Genomic DNA, 26,842 nt, shown 5'->3' on the forward strand with positions numbered 1-26,842 from the left:
AGTTGGACAGACACTCCAGAGATCACCTGCATTTCCTGCTGGGAGCCAATCACTACCAGTTTCGAGCACTGTCCTTTGGTCTCACTACAGCCCCCAGAGTGTTCAACAAATGCATGGCAGTGGTCACGGCTCACCTGAGGCATCTAGGATTTCAGGTGTTTCCATACCTAGACAATTGGCTCCTTACCACCACCACCAGGCATCAATTGACTTAGGCAACAGAATCTAATCTGACACTCTGCAACCACTTAGGCATTACAGTCAACTTAGAAAAGTTTGCCTTGTCGCCAAAGCAGAATACCGTCTTTATAGGAGCAGAGTTAAATACCTCAACCACCACTCTACATCTTCCAGTCGAAAGAGTCTCACTTCTTTGCCAACACGTCAACACATTGGTGTCGAAGAACAGAACTACAGCCGCAGAGGTCTTGAAGGTACTAGGTTTGATGGCTGCAGCAATTCTAGCCATTCCACTCGCAAGGATGCATATGCGAATTCTTCACTGGCTTCTGTTCGCTCAATGGTCTTACCAGAAATTGCCAATATAAAATAAGTTATGTTCTTACCATAACATTCCATGTGACTTGTTCATCTCGCCTTTTTGTTCTTACACGTGGGTCGGAGCCGATCCCTTGGCTGCAAATTGGCCATTTTCAAGCTGAAACTCTCAGAGAAGCTTGAGACCCAGTGCATATCCCATGATGCTCTACAGTGAATCCCCAGATCTAGTATGCTGCAACCAAGACAGCCTACAGGAATAAGTGAAACTACAGCGTCTACCTATGAAGGTAGCTAAAAGATTGTAGATAGGAAATCATAGAATATGCAATACAGACTGACAACTTGACCCATCTACCAAGGCAACCATCCTGTTTGACTGGAGGGGGAAGGTGGGCGGGAATGTAAGAACAAAATGGCGAGATGAACAACTCACATGGAACGTTATGGTAAGAACATAACTTCTTTATGTGAAGTTGTTCTATCTCGCCATTTTGTTCTTACACGTGGGTAGTGTCCCAAGCACCCTGATCCTGGGTGGCTCACGGGAGAACATTCCTGAGCACAGTGGAACCAAATGAAGCCCTGTCCCTGGAGGTCCGATCCACTTTGTAATGAGTGATAAATGTGTGAGGTTTTGACCACGTGGCAGCTGCACAGATGGTATCTAAGGGTAATCGAGCTGCATGAGCTAATGACATAGAAACAGCTCGTGTCGAGTGGGCTTTGACGTTAGATTCTAATGGCTGACTAGTGGAAGCATAAATGGATTTGATACAGTCAGAGAGCCACTTAGACAATTTGATTTTTGATACTGCAAAACCTTTCTTATTATCTGCGTAAAAGACAAAAAGTTGATCCGATTGTCTGAAATCTTTTGTTCTATCTAGAAAGAACCTCAGTTGTCTGTGTACATCAAGTTTGTGTAACATATATTCAAGTCTGTTGGTATGGTGCCTGAAGAAGGTTGGAAGCTCAATGGACTGATTCAAGTTAGCTTCTGAACAGACCTTGGGAAGAAAGGTAAGATTTGTCCTAAGGGAAACTCTATCGGGAAGTAAAATCAAATATGGGGGTTTGGAGGACAAGGCTTGAAGTTCGGAGACCCTACGTGCAGATGTAATGGCTACCAGGAACATAGTTTTCCAAGACAGGAACTTTAAGTGACAGGATGAAGCGGGTTCGAAGGGGGCGAGCATCAATTGGGATAAAACCAGATTCAAATTCTAGGGAGAGACAGGATGTCTGATAGGTGGTCTGAGATGGTGGGTTCCTTTTAAGAATGCTTTACATAGTCTATGCGACATGATGCTAGACCCATTAAACCCCACATGGAAATTGGAAATAGCTGCCAATTGGACTCTAATGGTGGCAGCTGCTGCGCCATTATGGAACAAGGAAGATAAGAACTCTAAGATGATATGAACAGGTGCAACATAAGGATCAATGTCATGTTGAGAGGCCCAGTAAACAAACCATTTCCACTTGCTATTGTATAGCTTTCTGGTAGATAGTTTATGAGAGGAAACTATAATATGCTGGACTGCAGAAGACAAATCTCAAGACCTGGCTAAAGTGGGAATTGGAGCAGCCAAGCTGTCAGTTTTAGGGAGGTGAGGGAGGGATGAAGAACTCTCGACAAATGAGTCAGAAGTTCCGGCACTGGGTCCAGGATCCATGGTTCTTCCATTTGATACTTCCGCAGGAAGGGGAACCAAATCTGTCGAGGCCAAGATGGGGCTGTCAATATCACAGTCCTTCCCAGACTTTTGGCTTTCTGTATGAATCTGGGGATTAGGGGTATTGGCGGAAAGGCATATAAGAGGCCCGGGGGCCAATCGTGTATGAGTGCGTCCCTGGGTTTGTTCCCCAGTGGGGGATAAAAGGGCAAAGTAGCTGCTGCATTTGGCATTCATTGGTGATGCAAATAGGTCGCAGCACGGCTGGCCCCATCTGCGGAAGATCTCTTCCACCACCTTCTGTTTGAGAGACTGCTCGTGAGGCAACAGCATGGCTCTGCTCAGTCTGTCCGCTATCAAGTTGGATGACCCCGGGATGTGTGTTGCTATCAGAAAGCTTTTGGTGGATACAGCCCACTAACAAATTCTTAGGGCCTCCCGGCATAAGGGGTATGATCTGGTTCCCCTTTGCTTGTTGATATACCAGACTACCGACATGTTGTCTGTCTGGATAGCAATTGTACCTAGAGGAAGAGAATTGTGAAAGTGTTGCAACGCTAGGAATACAGTTCTCAGCTCTAGGACATTTATATGCAAATGTGTTTCCATGATTGACCAAGTGCCTTGGACAGTCTTTCCCTGAAATAGCCCCCCCCCACCCCCACCCTATCAGGGAAGTATCCGTGGTCACCGTGGCTGTGGGTTGGGGAAGAACAAAGGGACATCCGATTATCACTTGGTCACTGTTCAACCACCAATTGAGATCCTTCTTGCAAAGATTCGTTAGTCGGATCTCGTGTGACATGGGCAGATGTTGATAAGACCATTGTGTGAAGAGTAACCACTGGAGTATTCGCATGTGCATTCGACCTAACGGAACTGCTATCAGTGCGGCTGCCATTGTGCCTAAAAGCTGCAGTATTTGGGACGCAGGAGCTTTGTTCCGGGCTAAGAGGCTGGACAGCTGATTTTTTAGAGATACGATTCTTGACTGGGGCAGCGTGATCCTTGCATTGACAGCATCCAGTTCTGCCCCTATAAATGTAATATGCTGCGAGGATGATAACGCAGATTTATTGAAATTTAGGGTTATACCCAACTGGGAACAAAGGTTTATGGTGTAGTCTCTTGCTTGTATTAGTTGACGCCTGGAGGTGGCGGTGAGGAGCCAGTCGTCCAGATATGGAAACACCCAGTATCCCAATCATATCAGGTGAGCCGTGACCACTGCCAAACATTTGGTGAACACCCTGGGGGCTGTGGTGAGACCAAAGGGCAGGGGTCTGAAATGGAAATGACTGGCACCCAGCCGGAAACGCAAATGATCTCTGGATGCTCTGTCCATTTTGATATGGTAGCAAGCATCCTTGTGATCTATAGAGCACATCCAATCGTCCGTTGCTAAGAATGGGAGAACTGATTGCGGTGTGACCATCCGGAACTTCTCCTTCTTGATGAAGGTGTTGAGCTTGCTGAGGTCTAGTATGGGCCACCAGTCCCCTGTTTTCTTTGGAACTAAAAAGAACCTTGAGTAAGTTCTGGATCCTATTTGGTCTGCCGGGATTGGCTGGATGACTCTTTTGTCTAGCAAGTTTTGAATTTCTATGGCTGCTAGTTCTCTCAGACTGGGTGGAATGTCTGGGATCCTTGTACCCATGGGGGGGGGGTTTGTAAAGGGAATGTAGTAACCTCTGGCAATGATGCTTTTTACCCAAGAATCCATTGTAATGCTTGGCCAGGCATTTGGGTATAAAGCCAAGCAACCCCCGACTGCCTCCAGAGTAGGACAGCTGGGCTTCCTTTCAGGAACACTGATAGGGCTTCCCAGAGAACTGTTCCCTGTCGCCCTGGTTTTGCAGACCGCCTCTGCCATTTGGATGGCGTCTTCCGTTTTTGCCCCCTCCTCTGCCTCGAGAGGGGGTATCAGTAGTTGTGTTTTGGAAAGCTCCTTGGGGTTTCAGGAACCACATTTTCCCACTTCGTTGCCCTTTGGGGTACGGTCTAGTTGGAGTGGAAAAACGGACTCCGACGGCAGACAGAGTCTTTCCTTCTTGTTCACACCTAGTAAGTGTCTCCTTAACTTTGGGTCCAAACAAGGTGGATCCATCAAATGGGGTGTTGACAAAGGAAGATTTACAGGCTTCCGCAAAGGAGCAAAGGCACATCCAGGACTGTCTCCGAAGAGCTATCGCTGAGCCTGCCGCCCTACTCGATCCATCGGCAGCATAAGAAATGAGTCGCATGGATGAATTTACTATGGAATTGAGGGTGTTGTGTTGTGCAGTCACCTTCTCAGAAACTGCATCAGCTGTGTTACCCTGGAGAGTATCTCCCAGCTCTTTGAGGAGATCTTGTTGAAGATGGGTAAAATGTGTCAGGTAGCTGAGCAATCTCATGGAGAATGCCGCAGAACTAAATATGCATTTCCCATATCTGTCCATAGTCCTAGAATCTCTATTAGGAGGATGGACAGCAGAAGAGGTTTCAGACATCTTTCTTGGTGGCCGGCGCCACCACCATGGCATCAACTGGGACTCCTTTTGTTAGAAAGGCCTTATCAGTAGGGGAAGTAATGAACTTGTTGGGCCTCCAAGGGACCGGTTCCACAGAATCAGGGGACTCCTACACCCTTCGAGCAACCAGCTCCATCAGTTCATTGAAGGGTGGAGTAACCCAGGAGGTGGATGGTTGAGATCCAAAGGCCTTCAGGAGGACCGACTCATCCTCAGTAGGGCAAGGGACTGCCAATCCCCCCTCTGCCTTAAGATTTCCGATATGTCTGCAAATGAGACATCTTCTGAGGGGGATCGTGGGGACCCTTCTGATTCCTCCAAGTTGGTATCTGATGTCAAGGATTCCTGTGGGGAATCCAAGTGCCTCCTCTTGCACAATCTCTTCCTAGGTACTTCAAGGTGGGAGCATCCGGTGAAGTTCCCAGAGAGGAGGGGCCACCCAATGGGGATACCTGAGGCCCTGAATCTTGACGCTTGGTGGGGATCTGTGGGGAAGAGGTAGAACGAGGCCCTTTAGGGTGAGGGGAAGACAGATCTGAGGAGGTAGTGGTCTTAGCAGACATGACCTTCCTCAGGGCATCGAAAGCACCAGAATCTTGGTCCGAGAAGTCCGTCGGCTCCGAAGAGGCCGGCAGCTCTCCCCGAGCCGAGACCCCCACTCCAGTCCAGAGGATGGGGCCGAGGCCACCTGTGCCGAAGCCCTGAGTGGAAGGGTCGGAACCGAGGTATCGGTTTGACTCTCCCCCTCGGAGCCAGTGAGGGACTGTTGGCCCCGAGATTCCCCGGTTGGAACCGAGGAGATCAAGGTCAATGGAGCCAAGGGAGGTGGATCGAACCTCGGCTCCGAAGGCTCTACCACCATCGGTTCCGCCTACCCTGGCTCCGAAAGCACGATTGGTTTCGGAGAAGGAGGTGGAGATGTTATGGCTGGGGTTTCAGGCTTCGAAGCTGAGTGGCTCGAAGCAGACAGCATTTTGGCCAGGGCCAGGTTCTCTAATAGCCTCTTGACCACTCGGTCCAGATCCACATTGTTAAGCCTCGAAGAATGCGTTGAGGGATGGGTCGAAGGAGCCAAAGATGGAACTGATTGAAGAATTGGAGACTGAGTCATCTCCAATATCGGTTCCACAACTGGGCTCCGAGGTAGAGGATCGATACATGGCTCCAAGGCCTGTGGAGCCGATGCATGAACCATACCAGAGGAACTTGGAGCCAATGACTTGGGCTCCGAGGATCCCTTGGAAGACTTCAACCCCTTCGAAGCCTTGGAAGAGAGGTCAGCCTTGTCTAAGGTAGCCTGAAAATCAGGCTTCAGGAGTCCCCTATCTACCAGCTTTCTCCGCCTTTCCAAGAGAACTCTGGCGCTAAAGGAGTGGCAGATAGAGCACACCTCTTGTAGGTGCACAAAACCTAAACAGTAGATGCAGGTGGAGTGGTTGTCTGTGACAGACATCTTCTGACCACACTCACACCTTTTAAACCCTGACTTTTGTTTCTCTGACATTTTAAATAATTCAAGTCCCTGAATTTTGGTCTAAGAAAAATAGTTACTTTTTAACTACAACACAGTAGTATTAACTAAGTTCCTACAGAATATTTTATATATATATATATATATATATATATATATATATATATATATATATATATACGTGTGTGTATATATTTATAAACACTAACTATCTAATATTAACTACTCACACTAGATATATAAAGCACACAAGATTATATAGGAAGATAACACATAAACACAAAGGTTGACAGAGCCCTGTCACGCCCAAGAAAGAGAGGCCTAAAGCCCTGAAGAAAAACTTTTTAGAAATACTGAACAAGTTATACTAACAGGCAAAAAACCTTAATACTATCAAGAAGGTTGAAATGTAAGTAAGTAATACTAATTTTAAAGACAAAAATCCTAATAATATAAGAAATTTTAAATCACTGGCCCGAGCTTCCTCCGACGAGCTGTTGATCCGTTGCAGCGGCAAACTAGATCTGGGGATTCACAGTAGAGCATCATGGGATATGCACTGGGTCTCGACCTTCTCTGAGAGTTTCAGTTTGAAAGAGGCCGATTCGGAGCCGAGGGATCGGCTCTGACCCACGTGTAAGAACAAAACGGCGAGATAGAACAACTTCACATCCATATGATTCTCATCACAAACTCTTGCAAAAGGGACCTTCAATGGTGGTTGACGTCTCTTCATGTCACAATAGGACGACCCTTTTTTCCTCCCCCAGAAGCCACTGTGACCACGGACGCTTCCTCGATAGGGTGGGGGGGCATTTTCAGGGAAAGACTGCCCAAGGCACATGGACGGATCAAGAGTCACATCTACATATCTATGTTCTGGAGTTGAGAGCAGTACGTCTGGCGTTGCAGTACTTTCAGGACTCTCTTCCTCTCGGGACAATTGCAATTCAGACAGACAACATGTCAGTGGTCTGGTACTTGAACAAACAGGGTGGAACCAAGTCTTACCCCCTTTGTTGAGAAGCTCTCAGAGTATGGCAATGGGCTGTGTCATCCCAGCGTTTTCTGTTAGCAGTGCACATCCCAGGGAAATCCAGCATGATATTAGACAAGCTGAGCAGGGCAATCTTGTTGCCTCATGAGTGGTCTCTCAACCAACATGTTGCAGACATGATTTTTCGCAAATGGGGCCAGCCTTGCTGCGACCTCTTTGCCAGTCACATCAATACCAAATGCAGAGGCTACTTTGCCCTAATACCACCTCTGGGACATCCCCCGAGAGACATACTCGTACACGATTGGCCTCTGGGTCTCCTATATGCATTCCCTCCAATTCCATTGATACCCAGGTTTTTACAGAAAGCAAAGTTACTGGGAAGGACTGTTATCCTTATAGCCCCCCCATTGGCCTCGACAGATTTGGTTTCCTTTTCTTCACCATCATCTGCTGGAGGATCCATGGATCCTGGACCCAATTCCAGACTTCCTGACACACCCGTGAGGGGACCCCCATCCTTTACTGCAGTCTCTGAAGCTGACTGCTTGGTTGATCCACTTCCCCAAATAGCCAGGCTTCATTCACTCTCAAATGACACAAGACAAATTCTATTGTTTTCTCATAAGCAATCCACCAGAAAACTATATTGCAGTAAATGGAAAAGGTTCTCCATTTGGGCCAGCATACAAAAAATTTACCTTTTCCGAGCTCCTTTGTCATCCATTTTAGAGTTTTTGACAATTTTTAAGGAAGGAGCAGCAGCTGCCACAGTTCGGGTTCAGTTAACCACCATATCTAATTTCCACCTTGGATTGGATGGGTTAAATATTATGGCCCATAAGTTATCCAAGGTTTTTCTCAAGGGTGTTTTTCACATGAGGCCTCGTGTCAAAACCCCTTATTCTCCTTGGAATTTGAAATTTATGCCATCTCAAATAACCCCCCACCCCTTCGAACCAGCATCTTCTTGTGATCTCAATTTTTTGTCCTGGAAAACTATTTTTCTAGTGGCCATTACTTCTGCCCGCAGAGTGTCAGAACTTCAAGCATTATCTATCAGACCTCCTTATATGATTTTCCATGCTGATAGAGTATCTCTCAGAACAAACCCCTCCTTTTTGCCTAAAGTCTGTTCTGAGTCTACTATCAATCAGGTCATTGAGTTGCCAGTCTTTTTTCCCAACCATGCAAAAAAATCACGACTTGAAAGGTGGCTCTGGAAATCCAGAAATAAAAAAGGCAGGAAAAAATGCTAATGTTCCTTCTTCCGCTGAAGCAGAAAATGAAAGGCTCCAAGTTGAATAAAAATTACTTGCTTTAATGAAACGATCAAAGCAACAATCTCATCAAGCGCTTTCACTCAGCTTGGTGCTGAGCTTTTTCAAGATCTTTTTATTTCTGGATTTCCAGAGCCACCTTTCAAGTCGTGGATTTTTTTTGCTTTATTGGTACTGTTCACTTGTTCATGGTTTCTTTTTTCCCAACCATGCCAACAAATTAGAATACATGCTGCACAAACTTGACGTGCACAGACAGCTCAGATTTTATCTTGATAGAACTAAGGATATTAGGAAATCAGATCAACTTTTTGTATCCTTTTCAGAGACCAGAAAAAGGTAGACCAGTGGCTAAAACAACCTTTTCAAAATGGTTATCGGATTGTATCTCATTTGTTCAAGCCTAATTGAATTCAACCAGAGCCGTTTCTACATCTTCTGCTTTTCAAGCCAAATTGCCCTTGATAACATTTGTGCTGCAGCCACTTGGTCTAAGCCTCATACTTTTATCACTCATTACAAAGTGAATAAGGCTTCCAGGGACAGGTCTTCTTTTGGTTCTATGGTCCTGTAAAAATGTACTCCCGTGAGCCACCCAGGATTGTGGGTGCTAGGGACACTACCCATCAGTGAGTATAAATGGCGAGATTTAACAACTTCACATAAAGAAGTTATGTACTCACCATAACGTTCCATGTGAGTTGTTTATCTTGCCTTTATTCTCAAGTCCCTCCCTCCATCCTCCTGCTGGCTGACAGTTGAACTAGAGACTAGTATCGTCCTGATTATTCAATACTTCTTCTTCTTCTTCTTTCTTGGGGAGTGCACCACTTTACAGGGTTATATATACATGCAGCAAACAAGATCTGAGGTAATTCCAGCAGTGCATCATGGGATAAGGGGCTTGGTCTCGAGCTACTGGTAAACCTTGAGCTTTGCTAATGGCTGTGTCGGAGCAGAGGATCAGCTCCAAAACCATCATTGAGAATAAAGGCAAGATAAACAACTCACATGAAACGTTATGGTGAGTACATAACTTCTTTTTCTATCAAGATAAAATCTGAGCTGTCTGTACATGTCAAAGGGGGATCGAGGGGACCCTTCTGGTTCATTCAAGTCAATGTCAGATGTCAAAGACTCCTGTGGGGGAGTCCAAGTGCCTCCTCTTGCACAGTCTCTTCCTGGGTACCTCCACAGTGGTGGCTTCTGGGGAGGTCTCAGAAGAGCAGGGGGTGCCCTGTGGGGCTACTTGAGGCTCAGGGTCTCTACGCTTGGGTTGACCGGTAGAAGCAGGAGCAGACACAGGCACTTGAGGGGAGGAGGGAGCCAGACCTGATGCTGATGATGTCTTTGGAGACAGGACTCTCTTCATGGCATCGAACGCACCATGTCTCTAACGAGAAGGGGTAGACGGATCCGAAGGGACCGTCTGATCCTCCAGCACCGAGGCCATGGGCTCCAAGCCCAAGGTAGGAGCCGAGCTCATCCAAGCCGAAGCCCTGAGAGGAAGAGTCGGCACTGACAAATCAGTACGACTATCCTCTCCAGACCTGACAGGAGAGTGTCGGCTCCTAGAGTCCCTGGTCGGCACCGAGGACGTCCGAGTAGATGGAACCGATAACACCGGAGCAGGTCTCGGCTCCACAGGCTCAACAACCATCAGGTCGGCCTCCTCTGGCTCCGAAAGACCAGCATGGCTCGGAGGAAGAGCAGGCAAGTCCAGGTTAATTGTCTTCGGTTCTGACGAAGGCATCGGAGCCGACAACAATTTGGCAAGGCCTGGTGCCCGTAGAAGCTTCTGCACCAACTGGTCCATATCCAGATCTGAGAGGCTGATAGAAGACTTCAAGGAGTGCACCGAAATTGCTGACTGGAGCAGAGGAGATGAGGGAATCTCAGAAACCGGCTCCAAAGCTGTGAGCTGGCTCTGAACAGAAGGGGCACTCGGTTCCGAAGGCAGTGAAACCAATGACCCTACATCCTTCATTTTTTTAGCCTGTTTCAATAACTGGGAGTAACCTGAAGACTTGGATGACTTAGAGGATTTACTAGCACCATCCTGGTCACCCAGTGCTTCCAAGAAAGGGTGCTGAAGTAAACCCCTATCCATCAATTTCCTCCTCCTCTTCAAAAGTACCCTGGAAGAGAAGGAGTGACAGATGCTACAAGAGTCTTGGAGGTGTAATGCCCCCAGACAATAAACACATTGAACGTGCCCATCAGTGACTGACATTTTTTGTCCACAATTTGGACGTTTTTTGAAGCCAGATTTAGGATGTGGCTTCTCTTTCTCATCAGACGTCCTTTTAAATTTTAACAAATTTAAACAAATGGAAAAAAACACACTCAAAGCAACTATTTAAATAATTACTGACTAAGAATTTAATTAAATACAAGGCCAACTACTAGGCCAACTGCTAACTAGAAACACATCTATAAAAAAAAAACAAAGCCAACACAGGGCACTATCTAAATCTATATATGTATATATATATATATATATATATATATATATATATATATATATATATATATATATATACATACACACTGTCCTAACAAGAATGAAAGTCAAGAAAAAGTTTTTAAAACTTGCAAATAGACGAATCTTTCCAATAAAATTGGTCTGAGCTATCTGGAACACCGAGATCTGTGCCGCAGCAAACTAGATTTGGGGTAATTCCAGCAGTGCATCATGGGATATGGGGCTTGGTCTCGAGCTACTGGTAAACCTTGCTAACGGCCGTGTTTGAGTCGAGGATCAGCTCTGAACCCCATCAGTGAGAATAAACGGCGAGATTTAACAACTTCACATCTTCTGTTTTCAGGCCTAATTGAATCCAAAACACACAATTAAGATGCCAATAATAACTTACCACTGGCTATACCTTTGTTTATATCTTCATCATGTACTGGATCTTCACTTTGTAGGTAATTATCCATCTGTATGAAGAACCACAAGTCATTAAATTACTTAAAAGGAAAGGAAGAAAACAGAAAAATATTTCTTGTTCATCCTGATAAAAGACAAATGTATCTAATACAAAAAAGACTACTAATGAAATTACAATATCAAGTGGCAATCTAAGCACAAATGCCTATCTTGAAGCAGGATACTGGTTGTGCCTTCCTGCATTTTTTATATGAAAACAGGCTGTTAGCATCTGTGTGATGATTTTTTTTCAAATATGTTTTTTATTGTTATTTAAAGCAATGCACCTCTCCCAAAAATTAAACAAAATTTATCTCTAAAACGTCCAAGTATTTTCTGCTTGTGGCTTGGGTGATGGCTGTACATGTTTGATAAGGATCAGTTCATTTACCTGGTTAACAAATATATTACATTAAACTAATCTTTACCAGTGATGGTGCAGGGGCTTGTGCACATACTGATACTCAGATCTAAACTTTCTGAAGCATTGTGTTCCTGGGAAGGGCCTCCCAAGGCAAACAAGGCTGGGGTGACAGGACATGCAAAGAATGGTTAAGAAAAACCCTCATGACAACTGAAGGTCAGTCCTAGAGGATCCTACCCAAAGTAGGGTTACTGTGACCCATTCCCGGAGAAGGTCTGGAGATAGTATCTGACAATGAGCACCTGGTGGCCAAGGTCAACCAACAAAAAGACTGAGCTCACCCTGAAATGGTTACGTGTAATCATCTTGTGAAATCTTTCCCTGCAAGGTGAAAGTAGGCAGCCAGATGCAGTGCCATCTAAGCAGTATGCATAGCTGGGATACATTCAGACAATCTATACATTGCAGAGGAAACTGACTTTAGGAATGTACTGTGTCACCTCACAGGCAAAGAAGCAGCCAAAATTGGAGAAGTACTGCCTAGCTACAGTCAGAATCACCTCAATGCACAGCATAAATTATGGCACTATACTTCTCAATCATGGATAGTCCCTCTCTTTCTCCATCTGTCATGCTCTGGTAAGCGTAGGTATACTTGCAAGTCTAATTAGAGCTGTGCAGCTGGGGAGTTTTGCCCACTGGACTTACAGGACTGCCTTAAAGCAGCTATGAGACAAAGAGAGACATTCATACCTCTCAACTGTACAGATTTTGCAGAATGTCAAGATTTTTGCCTCATATTTTTGGTCTGCCTCTTATAAAAAAAGAAGTTATGTACTCACCATAACGTTCCATGTGAGTTGCTCGTCTCGCCTTCATTCTTACTGATGGGTTCGGAGCCGATCCTCGGAGCTGACTTGGCCAACTGCAAAAGCTTGAGGTCTTCAACCAGCTCGAGGCCAACTCCCTATCCCATGACACACCTTGATCTTCCCTCAGATCTTGTTTGCTGCCAAATGGCTATCTATGACTATTAATATGCCACCCCAAGAACTGGATAAGAAACAATACACCATAAATAAAGAAGTCTCAGACCTCAAGTAGACTGGATAGGGGCTGGAGGTTGGGATGTAAGAATGAAGGTGAGATGAACAACTCACATGAAACATTATGGTGAGTACATAACTTCTTTATGTGAAGTTGTTCTATCTCGCCGTTCATTCTTACTGATGGGTAGCATCCCAAGCACCATCTTTCTCGGGTGGCTCATGGGAGAATGTACTTCAGAACAGTGGAACCAAAGGAAGCTCTGTCCCTGGAGGTCTTGTCTACTTTGTAATGAGTGATGAAGGTATGAGGCCTTGACCAGGTAGCTGCTGCACAAATAGTATCTAATGGTAACTTAGCAGAGAAGGCTGACGAGGTAGATACAGCTTTAGTAGAGTGGGCCTTTACTTTTTTGTTGTAATGGAGCATTCACTGAACTATAAGTGATAGAAATACAATCTGATAACCTTCTTGACAAGGTGACTTTTGTCACTGGAGCACCTTTTTTTTTTGATTCTGAAAAAGAGACAAAGAGCTGTTCTGTTTTTCTGAATTGTTTGGTCCTGTCCAAATAAAATCAAGTTGCCTATGAACACCAAGTCTGTGCAGCATGTGTTCCATCTTATTTGTGTATTTAGGGAAGAAAACAGGCAGTTCAATAGATTGGTTGAGATTTGTCTCTGAACAAACTTTGGGTAAAAATGATGGATCAGTTCTGATTGAGAGACTGTCATTATGGAAAATCAGATAAGGAGGTTTGATGGTCAAGGCCTGTAACTCAGAAATCCTCCGAGCAAAAGTGATAGCTATTAAAAATATGGTCTTCCATGACAGATATTTCAAATCACAGGATGAGGCTGGTTTGAAAGGAGATAATATAATTTGGGAAAGAACAAAATTTAGATTCCATGGCATGGCTGGAGTTTTGACAGGTGGTCACAAATGAATAGTACACTTGAGAAAGTCTTTAGAGAGTTGATGTGACATAACATTAGAACCTTGGATACCAAGATAAAAGTTCAAGATTGCTGCTAATTGAACTCTAATGGTAGCTGCAGCAGCATCGTCATTGAAAAGTTTAGTCAGATATTCCAGAATAGGTGAAATTAAAGATAGGTATGGATCAACAGCATTCTGAGATGTCCATACAGAAAATCTCTTCGATTTGCTAAGATATAATTTTCTGGTACATGATTTATGAGAGGATGTTAAAATATGCCATGCCTCAGCTGAGAGAATGTGAATCCTGGGATCAGGGAGTGAAGAGAAGGATGAAGAGCCCCCAATGAATGGGTCAGAAGATCCGGAACCGGGTCCAGGATCCAAGGTTCTTCCAATAGATGAGGCTGAAGGAAGGGAAACCAAATCTGATGAGGTCAGTAAGGGGCTATTAATATTATAGTCCTTCCTAGAGTCTTTGCTTTCTGTAATACTTTGGGTATTAGAGGGAAAGGGGGAAAAGCATAAAGGAGACCCAGAGGCCAGTTGTGCACCAGTGCATCCCTTGGGGCATCCCCCGGCAGGGGGATTAGGGTGAAGTAGCCACTGCATTTTATGTTTGTTGGGGTTGCAAAGAGATCACAGCAAGGCTGGCCCCATCTGCAAAAAATCCTTTCCGCTACTTGTTTCTTTAGGGACCACTTGTGAGGCAAAAAAATTGCCCTGCTTAGCTTGTCTGCTATCACACTGGATTTCCCCGGGATATGCATTGCTATCAGAAAGCGCTGGGTGAAGGTTGCCCACTGCCATACTCTCAGGGCCTCTCGACACAGGGGATAAGATTTGGTTCCTCCTTGTTTGTTTATGTACCAGATCACTGACATATTGTCCGTCTAAATTGCAATTGTTCCTAGAGGGAGAGAGTCCTGAAAGGACTGTAATGCTAGGAGTACCACTCTCATCTCCAGGATTTTTATATGCAGATGAGCCTCATGCTTCTTCCACATGCCTTGGGCTGTTCTTCCCTGATAATGCCCCACCCTATCATGGTCACCGTGGCTATAGGAGTGGGTAGAACAAATGGACGGCGTAGTTACTTGTTGGGATGTCAGCCACCACTAAAGGTCCTTCTTGTATGTATTTGTTATTATGATTTGGTGTGACACTGGAAGTTCCTGAAAGGACCACTGAGAGAACAGGTGCCACTGTAGTACTTGCACGTGTATCCAATCCAGAGGAATGGCTATGATCGCTGCCGCCATCATTCCTAGCCATTGGAATAACATTGAGACTGGGGCTTTTGTCTATAGGACCAGGTCTAGGATTTGTTTTTGTACAAGACAAACTCTTTCTGGAGGAAGGCTTCAGGTCACTGTGACTGTATTTAGTTCTGCTCCTATAAAAACGGTCTGTTGCGATGGCGACAAGGCACATGTTTTTGAGTTTATGGTAATCCCCAATTGATTGCAGAGATTTAAAGTTGTGTCCCTTGCATGTATATGTTGATGCCTGGTAGTGGCAGTGAGGAGCCAGTCGTCTAGGTATGGAAACACCTGGAGTTCCAAATGTCTCAGTTGAGCCGTGACTATTGCCATGCATTTGCTGAACACTCTGGGGACTGTAGTGAGACCAAAGGGCAGAGCGCAAAATTGATAATGACTGGCTCCCAGCCGGAAGCGTAGATGATCCCTGGATGGCCTGTCCATATTTATGTGGTAGTATGCATCCTGGAGATCTATCAAGCACATCTAATTGTCTTTCCCAGAAAGGGGAATATTGACTGTCGCATGACCACCTGGAACTTTATCTTTTTTACTGACTTGTTTAGTCTACTGAGGTCTAGAATAGGTCTCTAGTCCCCTGTTTTCTTTGGAACTAAAAAGAACCTTGAGTAAGTTCTGGATCCTCTCTGGTCTGCTGGGACTGGTTGAATGACTCTTTTTTCCATCAACCTTTGGACCTCTATGGCTGCTTGTTCCCTGTGACTGGGTGGAACGTCTGGGATTTTTTTCACAAGAGGGGGCGGTGAGGCAAAGGGAATTGAGTATCCTCTGGATATGATACTTTATACCCAGCTGTCTTTTGTTATTTTTAGCTAGGCGTCTGGGTACAAAGAAAGGCGTCCCCTGACTGCCTCCAGAGATGGACAGTTGGGCCTCCTCTCAGGAACACTGATAGGGCTTCCCAAAGAACTGATCTCTGTCGCCCTGATTCTGCGGACCCCCTCTGCCACATGGACAGCATCTTCCATTATTTCCCTCTCCTCTGCCTCTAGAGGAGAGTTCACCACGAGTATCCTGGAAAGATCCTTGAGATTTATGGAACCGCATCATTCCACCCCCCTCCCTTTGGGGTAGGGTCTAATCGGGGTAGAAAAACGTATTCTGATGGCAGATAAAGTGCTTCCGTCTTTTTCACTCCTGGTAAGTGTTTCCTTCACTTTCAGTCCAAAAAGGGATGGGCTGTCAAAAGGGGTGTTAATAAAGCAAGACTTAAAGGGTTCCGCAAAGGAACACAGGCGCATCGAGGAATGTCTCCTAAGGGCAATTCCTGTACCTGCTGCTCTACTCGTTCCATCAGCTGCATATGACACCAGACGCACAGAAGAGTTCACAATAGAATTAAGAGTAGAAAGCTGGGAAGTTACCTTGTCAGAAACCCCCGCAGCTACTGAACCCTGCAGGGTATCTCCTAGTTCCTTCAGGAGATCCCTTTGTAACCTAGTGAAATGTGTGAGACAGTTCAGTGATCGAAGGGCAAAAGCCGCTGAACTAAACATACACTTTCCATACCTGTCCATGATCCTGGACTCTATTAGGAGGATGAACAGACGTAGAAATTTCTGACAGTTCCTTCTTGGTGGCCGCTGCCACCATCATGGCATCAACGGGCACTCCTTTAGTTAGAAAGGTTTTGTCTTGAGGGCAAGTTATAAATTTATTAGGCCTCCTGGGAACAGGCTCTGTGGTATCCGGGGACTCCCATGTCCTCCAAGAGAGTAACTCAATCAAATCATCGAAGTGTGGAGACACCCAAGAGGTGGAGGGTTAAGACCCAAAAGCCTTCAGGAGGACTGACTCATCATCAGTAGGGTTAAGGGATTTTCAGTCACCCCTATGTTTAAGAATTTCTAGGATATCTGCAAATGAGATATCCTCTGAGGGGGACCATGGGGACCCTTCTGACTCATCTAAGTCAATATACAAAGTGACGGATTCATCAGTGGGAGCTTCTGGAGAGGTCTCAGAAGAGCATGGTTCACCCAATGGGCTTTCCTGAGGCTCAGTGTCTCTACGCTTTAATGGAGCATGTGTTGTAAAGGTAGACACTGGTCCTTTAAGGGAGGGAGCTGCTGGTACTGACAGTGTGGTTGTCAGCATGGACAATACCCTCCTCATGGCCTCGAAGGCCCCTCGGTCCAAATACGAGGAATCCCCCAGACCTGAGGATACAAGGGACTCTCCCAGCACCAGAACAGATGGCTCTGAGCCTGAGGTCGGAGACGAGCTTACTCAAGCCAAAGCCCCGAGAGGCAAAGTCAGAACCAACAAGTCAGTCCGACTATCCTCCCTGGACCCGACCGGAGAGCATTGACTCCGAGATCCCTCGTTTGGCACTAAAGATATCAGGGCAATTGGGGCTGACAAACCTAAGGTAGGTGTCGGCCCCGAGGGCTCCACGATCATCAGTTTAGAGCTCTCTGGCTCTGAAACCTGAAGGCAGAATGGAGGAGGAACAGAAGATGGTGGGAGAACTTGCATCGACTCCGAAGTCCCAGGGGTTGGTGCCGATAAAATTTTTACAAGCACCAGTATCTACAAAAGCCTCTTCACCACACAGTCCACATCCAAATCAGAGAGTCTACTTGAGGCCTGAGAAGAATGTGTGGATGAAGCCACCGACTGTAAGATGGGTGATTTCAATGTAGGAGATATCAGCTACTAACCAAAACAACAGTCGGCTCCAATGGCTGTGGAGCCGATGTTGAAGCTTTACTCGATCTGGTTTTTGGAGTCAATGGGCTTTTTCTTGGCTCCAAAGAACTAGGAGATGTCTTGGAGGGTTTGTCATGCTTATCCAGTGCCTTTTGGAAGCAGGATTTTAAAAGACCTCTATCCATAAGTTTTCTCTTTCTCTCATGCAACACTCTAGCACTAAATGAGTGGCATATTGAACAACTTTCTTGTAGGTGCACCTCACCCAAACAATGGACACAGTCAGTATGTTCATCAACATATATAAATATATTTATATTTATATATATATATTTATATATATATATATTTATATATATATTTATATATATATTTATATATATCAATAAATATAGATATATATATTTATTTATAAATATATATATAAATATATATACATAGATATATAAATATATATATATATATATAAATAAATATATATATATAAATATATATATATATATATATATATATAAATATATATAGATAAAAATATATATATATATATATATATATATATATATATACACATATATAAATATATATATATACACATATATATAAATATATATATATATACATATATATAAATATATATATATATATATATATATATATATATATATATAAATATATATATATATATATATATATATATATATATATATAGATATATATATATATATATATATATATATATATATATATATATATATATTTATATTAACACAGCACACTACTCCTAATAATGCAAGATTGCTAAATAACTAAGATATCTAAGTTATGTAATTATATAATTAGCTAAATATCAATATACTTAGGTTCATAGGTTCATAGGTAGGTACTAGGCTATTGGACCCAGGGCCTATATAAGCCTAGCCAAAAGTACCATGGCTTTCGCCACCCAAGAAAATTATTTTCCTGTGCCACTGTTGAGCACAGCCACAGAAGTGATCCCCGGGGTGAATTTCCTATCTCCCATCCAATCAAGATGTTTCTTGAACAGTGCTAATGAGGAGCTTTGTTTGATATAAATAGGTAGTTTGTTCCAGAGTATGGGAAGTCTCTGGGACAGGAATCTATCCCTCCAGCATGTTCTGTTTATTGCGGTGATGAGGTTTAGGTCCCTAGAGTGTGTAGCTCGTAGGGATTGGGATTTCTTTAAGTGGAGCATGTCTAAAAGCTCTGGGTTTGACATAACTTTGTGTGTTAGGCAGAGATCGCCTCTGAGTAGGCGATATGCAATGGAGTAAAGCTGCAGTTTTTTGAGACGGTCTGCATAGGGCATCTCTTTGAGGCCGGTAATCATCTTTGTGGGATATTTCTGTGGCCTTTCCAGTTGTTGTAGATGTCTTGTGAGGTACATACCAAAAGGGGCATTGTACTCTATAATGGGTCTAATGAGTGACGAGTAGAGGGAAACAATGACCTCTTTTTTCCTGGATGAGAAACCTTTTGTGATGAGGTTTGCCACATAGAAGGATTTCCTGACTACTGTGGCAATGTGATTATCAAAGGAGAGACTACTGTCCACCTGTGTCCCAAGGTTTCTTATCACACTTTCAGTTTTAAGTAGACTACCACCTATGTGGTAGTTCATGTGTACTGAGTTTTTACCAAAAGGAATGACAATGCACTTTTTGGCATTGAGCTTGAGGCCATGGCTTTGACACCATGCATCTGTCTCAGCAAGGCCCTTTTGTAGAATGTCCACATCTTTTGGAGTTTTGATTATGGCTCCTAGTTTGCAGTCATCTGCAAACTTCATTAGCCAAAGACCTTCCGCGTTGGCCTGTACTTCAGAGAACTAGATACCAAACAGGAGAGGACCCAGGACTGAACCCTTTGGTACTTCACTTGTCACTGGTCTGAGGCTGGATTTGGAGTCTGCTACTTTTACAGTGTGGGTTCTGTCAGTGAGCCAGTTGGCAACTCATCTTGTGACATAGGGATTTATTTTAGTTTAGTGAGTTTATCTATAATTCCAGAGTGGGGGATGGTGTCAAAAGCCTTGGCGAGATCTAGATAGGCTGTGTGAACCACCTTACCCTCATCTACGGCTTTAGTGACTGCTTCAAAAAAGTCTATCAGGTTTAGGAGACATGATCTGCCTTTTACAAACCCGAACTGGGTGGGGTCCTGAGTTTGGAGATTACCAATGTCACTGTTTATAAGTTCCATGATGATACGCTCCATAGCCTTGCAGACCAGGCTTGTTAGGCTAATGGGGTGGTAGTTTCTGGGGTCTGTGGTGGATCACCCTTTGTGGAGTGGGATAACTGTCGCTGTGCGCCATTCAGTGGGCACATAGCCTGAGGTGAGGCTATGACTGAACATGGTACTTAGGTGGGGTGCCAGTTCGTTATGTAGTTCATGTGGAACAAAGCCTGGGATGTCGTCAGGTCCCATGGATGCTGTGTCCTTTGCTTTGGATAGTGTGTTTTTTACCTGTGCAGCTGTGATTACAGGAACTTTGCATTCTTCTGGTATAGAGATGGGCCCTTTAGGAGATGACAGAGGGGTAAAATTAGCACTGAACCTATCTGCCAGGATGTTGGCAATATCCGTTGGTTCTGTATATTTAATGCCATTGTGCTGTAACTCAGAGGAGATCTGAGTGTTGCCATTGAGATTCTTGACATAGCTATAGAATGCTTTGTGGTTGTCTTTAGAGTCAGTGGCAATTTTGTTTTCATAACTAGCTTTGGAGGATTTTATGAGGGATCTCAGCTTCTTACTGAAGCTGACCAGGGAGTTTCTCCAATCATGGGATTTTACTCTTTTTTGCAACAGTTTCTTTCTTCTGTTGTAGAGTTTGTTTATGGCAGGGGACCACCAGATTGGCTTCCTTTTTTTGGAGGATAGCATCTTGGTTCTGTTAGGGATTACACGATCCATGCACTCATGTAAGTGCTTATAAAGTGCATTTGTGTAGGATTCAGCAGTCATACCTCTATTGTCCGTCAGCATGGGTGTCGTGAAGTTTGCCACTTCTGTCTTAAGAAGCGTGAAGTTGGCTTTGGAGAAATTTTTACTGTGGTTTCCCTAATAGGGGGTGGGGAGGGATGTGGATGTCTAGGGTGATTAGCTTATGGTCGGATCTGACCAACGAGGAATTGACCTCTGGTGTGGAGCACCGGTTCCAAATGTTGGTAATAACCAGGTCTAGGATATTGCTGCCCCTGGTGGGGGTGTAGATAAGTTGATCCATGGCATTGGAATTTATGAATTCCAGAAAACGTTGAGCACAAGAGTTGGTACATGAGTAGTTTTCCCAGTTAATGGTAGGGTAGTTGAAATTGCCCATTATTAGGGTGTTAGGTTGTACCCTAATATTTTCCAGTGTATTAAGAAATGAGGAGTAGGAATCCTGGGGCATGGTGGGGGATCTGTAGCAAGCTACAATCTGGATTGCGGTCTTGCCCAGAGTTAGTTGCACTTGGATAATTTTGGATGCATTATGCTGAGCAACTAGCCTGGAGGTGTGGATATCCTTAAAGAATATGGACACGCCTCCGCCTTTAGTGTTTCGGTCCAGGTTAGGTGGCCGAAAGGTGTGGTATGAATTATAGCCTGGTAATGCAGGGGTACTCTCTGGAGCCTTGAACCAGGTCTCTGTCACTGCACAGATGTCGATGTTCTCCATTTTAAGGAGTGCCTCGAGAGTGCATTTTGAGGTTTAGACTTCTAGCATTGAGTAGCAATACCCTCAGATTCTTCTTGCCTGTACCTGTTAGGGTGGTGAATTTGTCATTTGAACCTTGCCTAAAAAAGGCACTATAGGGGTGGCTAGATCCTTAGCCAGTATCCAGAATCCCAGGGGCGACAGGTGCAGGCCATCTCTGGCAAAGCATCGTGGCTTGTCGATCATGTCATCCCAGGCAGACAGATACTAGATCCCCTTAGAATGACACCAGAAGCTTAGCCAATTGTTGAAGTCAATCATTTTGTCCTTGTACTGTGGTATCATTCTGGGTCATGGCAGGATGCTACTCAGGGCTAGGGTCATACCTGCCTGGGCTACAAGATCAGACAACTCCTCCATGTCCCTTTTCATGTAGTCCAAGGAGGTACGTCTCAGGTCATTCACACCAACATGGACAATGACAGAGTCATATTTGTACTTGTTGTGGAGTGACCTGAGTGCATGCATTATGTGGCAGATCCTGGCACCCGACAGGCAGCTGACAATGCCCTGTGAATAAAAAGTCTCTAACTAACACCACACAACTATGTAAGATGAAATATGAGATAGGGAGAACTAAAGGCCTAAAAACGCGGCCACTTATCTAAGTTATTTAAACTATCTAAATAACTAGCAAATTACCAGAAATACTCTTATAGAAAGGTTAACCACTATAAACAAAGGAAACTTATTATTAAACTATCTTATTTAAGATACCTAACAAGTTCTTAAGAGAAAATACAATAACTTTCACTGGCCAGAGCTGGTGAACGTCCGATCAAGTTGCAGCAGCAAACGAGATCTGAGGGAAGATCAAGGTGCATCATAGGATAGGGAGTTGGCCTCACGCTGGTTGAAGACATCAAGCTTTTGCAGTTGGCCGAATTGGAGCCGAGGATTGGCTCCGAACCCATCAGTAAGAATTAACGTCGAGATAGAACAACTTTACATTTATGGCCTTCTGGCAAATCATTTGTAAATCATTGAGGGTTGAAGTAAGAAAATAATGACAGACATTTGAGTTTTAGACTTCACCACTTTCAGAAAAATCATGCTAATAAAAAATGTATTATTCTATCAACTTTCTAAGTTTGTAAGAGCAATATTTAAAAAGTGTCCCTATTTTTGGTCCTTTGTTCTCCCATTATTTACGGCTTTGTCCAGATTTCTTGCTCTAAGAGGTTGAGAGATATGGAGACATTCATGACCACTGTTTTGAGGTGTAGAAGGCAGCACTGCCTATCAGCTCTGCAGTCCTACTGTGAGATTTCAAAACATGCAGGAGGAACAAAAGAAATGTCTATGGGAACATGACCAAGAAGAACAGCATCTTGGATACAATTTCAAGTAGACTTCTTTTCAAGTCATGCAATTACATAACAGACATTGTATTACAAAATTGAGGAGGATAAGTGTATGTGGTACAAGAGCTCCATACGTTGAAGATCAATGATTAACTTTCTGGCCATGTTGTCAGACATGAAGTCATATGTTCTGGAAGCTCTGTTGAAAACAACTACTTAGATTCACCCAGTATGGAGTCTACTGAACATACATAGTAGATCTATATAAACGAACACAGTTGTTCAGGAACATCTGGCAGCAGCTTCTGTATAAGGTAAGTTCAACTGCTACCTCCAAAAAGATAACAATGAGTCAAAATGGACCATATTTAATACCTTCATTTTTGAGAAGGAAGTAAGGAGATGTGGCCAGAGGGTAGCAGGTAGCTGTTATGGTGGTTACACTAGGAATCTGTGTCAGACAGCAGCACTTAGGGACACTACCCATCTGAAGAATATGTGGCCATCCAGTTGCTTAAGTAAAAGCTTGAATGTGGCAGAAATTCTAAGTCACTGAAAAAAAAGACTATCTGGTGTCCTCTTAAGAGTTTCTAGTAAAATATTTAATGTAATAAGAGAAATAAGAACTTTGCTAAGACTATGTTAAGCAAGGATGGAGAGATGTTGACCACTGCTGGGGAAACTTTCTCAATAGTAAATGATTATTTTTATTTTATTTAAAAGTATTCTATATCAGAACAATATTATACAAAGAGTCAAACTTCCAGTGTTTACCAATGGAGTTTTTGATAGTGTTGTTTATGTGATAATCAAAAGGTAGATTGTTATCTATATTGTCACACAGTAGTAGTTTGGTAGAAGAGTCAGGTGTTATGAGAGTATTGTTAAGAGAAGAGAAGAGAAAGTCCCAGAGGGGATCTGGTAGTGGGTTTGAAAAGGATTAATCTGGTGGACATGCTCACTTATCAGAAGAGAGTGTGTGAAATATCTATTTAGCTGGGGTCCGTCACTGTAGCTGATGTCATTAAGGTGGTTAGGTGTCTCTGCGTGACAAGCTGTACGAACGGATGGCACCAGACTGAAAATGCTAATGGCACTTGGACAACTTTGGGATAGCATGGCTGATGTGCCATTTCAGTGCTACATGGAAGTTGGGGAACACAATACTAGGACTGATTAACAGGAACACCAGTCCCCATCTTAAAAACAGTGGACCAGAGGGTGTGTTCCAACTACAGGAGACTCTCACTTCTCAGCTTCCTCTGACCAATAGATGAACCTCAAAATTCAGAAAGAACAATGCATAATCTGCCCAGCTTGTGGAAGAGAAGATAAGGGGTTTTTTTTGTTTATTGTTTAGCCTTGCAGAGTTGTGTGTCAGATCATATGCCTACTAATCCAACTGCAACTGATTTGTGGACTTGCAGAAGACTTATTACCTAGTATCTTAGTCTGTGCTATAGGATGTCCAGTGGGAGTATAAGGTAATAAGACAATGGCTATGTACTAGTCCAGTCACTGCATGAAAACCATGAAACTTGTGTGTCTGTGCCTTTAGTATTAAGCCACATACACTGAAGGTGAGTGTGGACTTCCAAAAAATGTGAAACCTGTCACCACTCCTGTTAATGACTTTCCATAGACAAGCTATCAAGATGCAGCCAGCCACAGTTACATGGTTGCCTTGCTTGCAGCTGATGTCCTTTTGGTTGCATCTAACCATGACCTCAGACACTGCTCAATACAAAACTGTTAAGATAAGAGTAAGCATCTCCAAATTTAAGAACACGATACTCTCTCAGAGAAGAGTGCACCACTTTCTTCATGGAAATGGGGGAAATAAAGTGAGAGAGATAGAGAGAAAGAGAAACAGAGACAGATAGACTGCTGTCCTTACTGAACAACTTCAGATGAAACAAAGACTCAGTCACGAGTGATCATTGATAATATGTGAATGGCAAATCATATGAGGCAATTGTGGCAGCCTTAATCTTGCAGTCACCAAGCAACAGAAATGGAAGTTGAGTTTTCAGATGGTTTTGGTTTACTAGACAGTCTAAGTCCTCATCCTCATCTATGATCACAAACTGTGCATATTTGTATTATCAGAAGAAATAAGACTGTGCAAGCACAGGATATGAGGTTTCTCCACAGGGTTATTTGGCTCACCCTCCCTGATAAGGTGAGGAACGCAGCCACTAAGGCAGCCCTAGAGTACACCACCTGGTCCTTCAGCTTGAAAGGAAATAGTTGAGGTAGTTTAGGCATCTTACAAAGAGATTCTCTGGATGGCTCCTGCTAGAACTATTCTGGACATGACAATGTGAAAGAAGGTCATAGGAAGATCCAGGACATACTGCAGACACTATGTCCATCAAATGGACTAGGAAATGGTCTTTATGCCCTTAGGTAATTGTGGGAGAGTATTTTTATTTGTCAGAAACACCATCACCTCACTTCAAATTGCCTACAGCCATAACCTGGAGCTCCTGGAAGCCCACATTACTCTTAACAAATCCAGCTATTACTTTATCGCTAACTACAGAGCCTTATCAATGTCCCTCAAAGTTCAAGAAAGTTACCTTAATAATTCTGTGGGGTTAAATTTAAAAATCAAATACATTCTTACTAGGGGACTTCAATTACTCAAGCATTGACTGGCATGCAATGCCTATAAAAATGGATATGCTTAGCATTTCCTAGACTTTGTTAATACCAACACACTAGAGAAAATTGTAAAACTACCTGATAGAGGCTCTAATACTGATGACCTGGTCCTTACCAACCTAGATCCTGCCTGTACAGCAACACATATCTCCTTATCTTTGGTTAAATCTAACCATAAATCAGTTACCTTCTCTGTCAGGCTTAATGCTACTCACTCCACCACCAAATTAAACTGTTTTGAGGAATTCCTCCAGAGCACACCTACTCCAACTTGTAGAAGGCCTTTGGAAAATTCTCAACAATCCCTTACTGAGGCAGCTGTAACATTCACCTTCAATATTTACCACTATCTACACAGTTTCACGGAAAAGTCTATACCCATCCACTCTAAATATAATGATAAATTCAGCAAAAAAAAAAAAAACTCTGTTAGAACCCCCATAATAATAAACTATAAAACAAAAGGAAAACAATAACAAAAAGTTGTAAGTAATCTCCATCCCCCTGTGTCAAGACCACAATGAAACATGCCAGCAAGGAACTTAAGAACACTATTAGAAAATGTAAAGTTCAGAGAACAAACTTACATTTGCCACACATACCGAAGAGACCTACAAATCTTTTCTTCAGTTATGTCAATAAATTAAGGAATAATGTTCAGCAATTTATTGAACTGCAGCCAGTAATGCCATATAAGCTAGCCTGCATGCTGTGAGATTTTCTTTACTTGCTCTGGCTGGGCAGGGCTACTGATATCACATGCGTCACTGCACATAATGTCAGCTAACACCAAACCCCAGCAATGTCAAAATGCTAATTACAATCTGCCTTATGATTTATGGCACTATCCCCATAACTGTGGACCTGTCAGAGTACAGATAGACCCCTCCCTCCCATACATAGGCAAGTGGCACTCCTTCTCGCCCATCCCCCCATCTTGGCTCCTCCAGCTCCTGAGACACTCATCAAACTCAGGTTGGTTTATGCAATCAATATTTCTACACTGATGTCATATTGGTTACTAAAAAGAATGTTCAAACACATGTGGTCTTTATAGACTTCTCAGTGGCTTCTGTCAGAGCTAATAAAGATCTGTTTGCTACTAAATAAAATGATTAAATACAATTTTCTATTATCCTTGCAAACTAGATAACAGCTTGTTTGAGGGACAGAAAACAGAATATAAATTATATCCAGGACAGATTATGGGATGCGACAGTATGATATCTCAAAAGTCATTTTTTGGGACTACACTTGTTCAGTCTCTATAAACTAGATAGCAAACATTCTTCACTATCAATATACTGAGGAACCAAAACTACTGAAATACATAATGTGCTGAGGATCAACTGGAATAAACACCAAAAATATTTACTTAGAAAAGAGTAAACATATGAGTTTTGGTCCATCAATCCTACAGAGCTCTTAGAATATAGGCAGAACAACAATGTAACAAGTATCTCCCTTTGAAGACATAAGACTATGAGTAGAC

General features: G+C 43.4%; 1 protein-coding gene across 1 annotated transcript in view; it reads right to left on the reverse strand.

The window, feature by feature from the left end:
* The window catches only part of LOC122813235 (intraflagellar transport associated protein), a 431,576-nt gene that overhangs the window by 147,676 nt on the left and 257,058 nt on the right, over positions 1-26,842 (reverse strand). Inside the window, exon 5 of the mRNA XM_044085449.1 lies at positions 11,315-11,381. Within this exon, the coding sequence (XP_043941384.1) occupies positions 11,315-11,381 (67 nt within the window). The remainder of the gene's footprint in view (positions 1-11,314; positions 11,382-26,842) is intronic.

Source organism: Protopterus annectens, chromosome 1.part1 (genome assembly GCF_019279795.1).
Source record: "Protopterus annectens isolate FY-2018-M chromosome 1.part1, PAN1.0, whole genome shotgun sequence".
Taxonomy (NCBI): Eukaryota; Metazoa; Chordata; order Ceratodontiformes; family Protopteridae; genus Protopterus; species Protopterus annectens.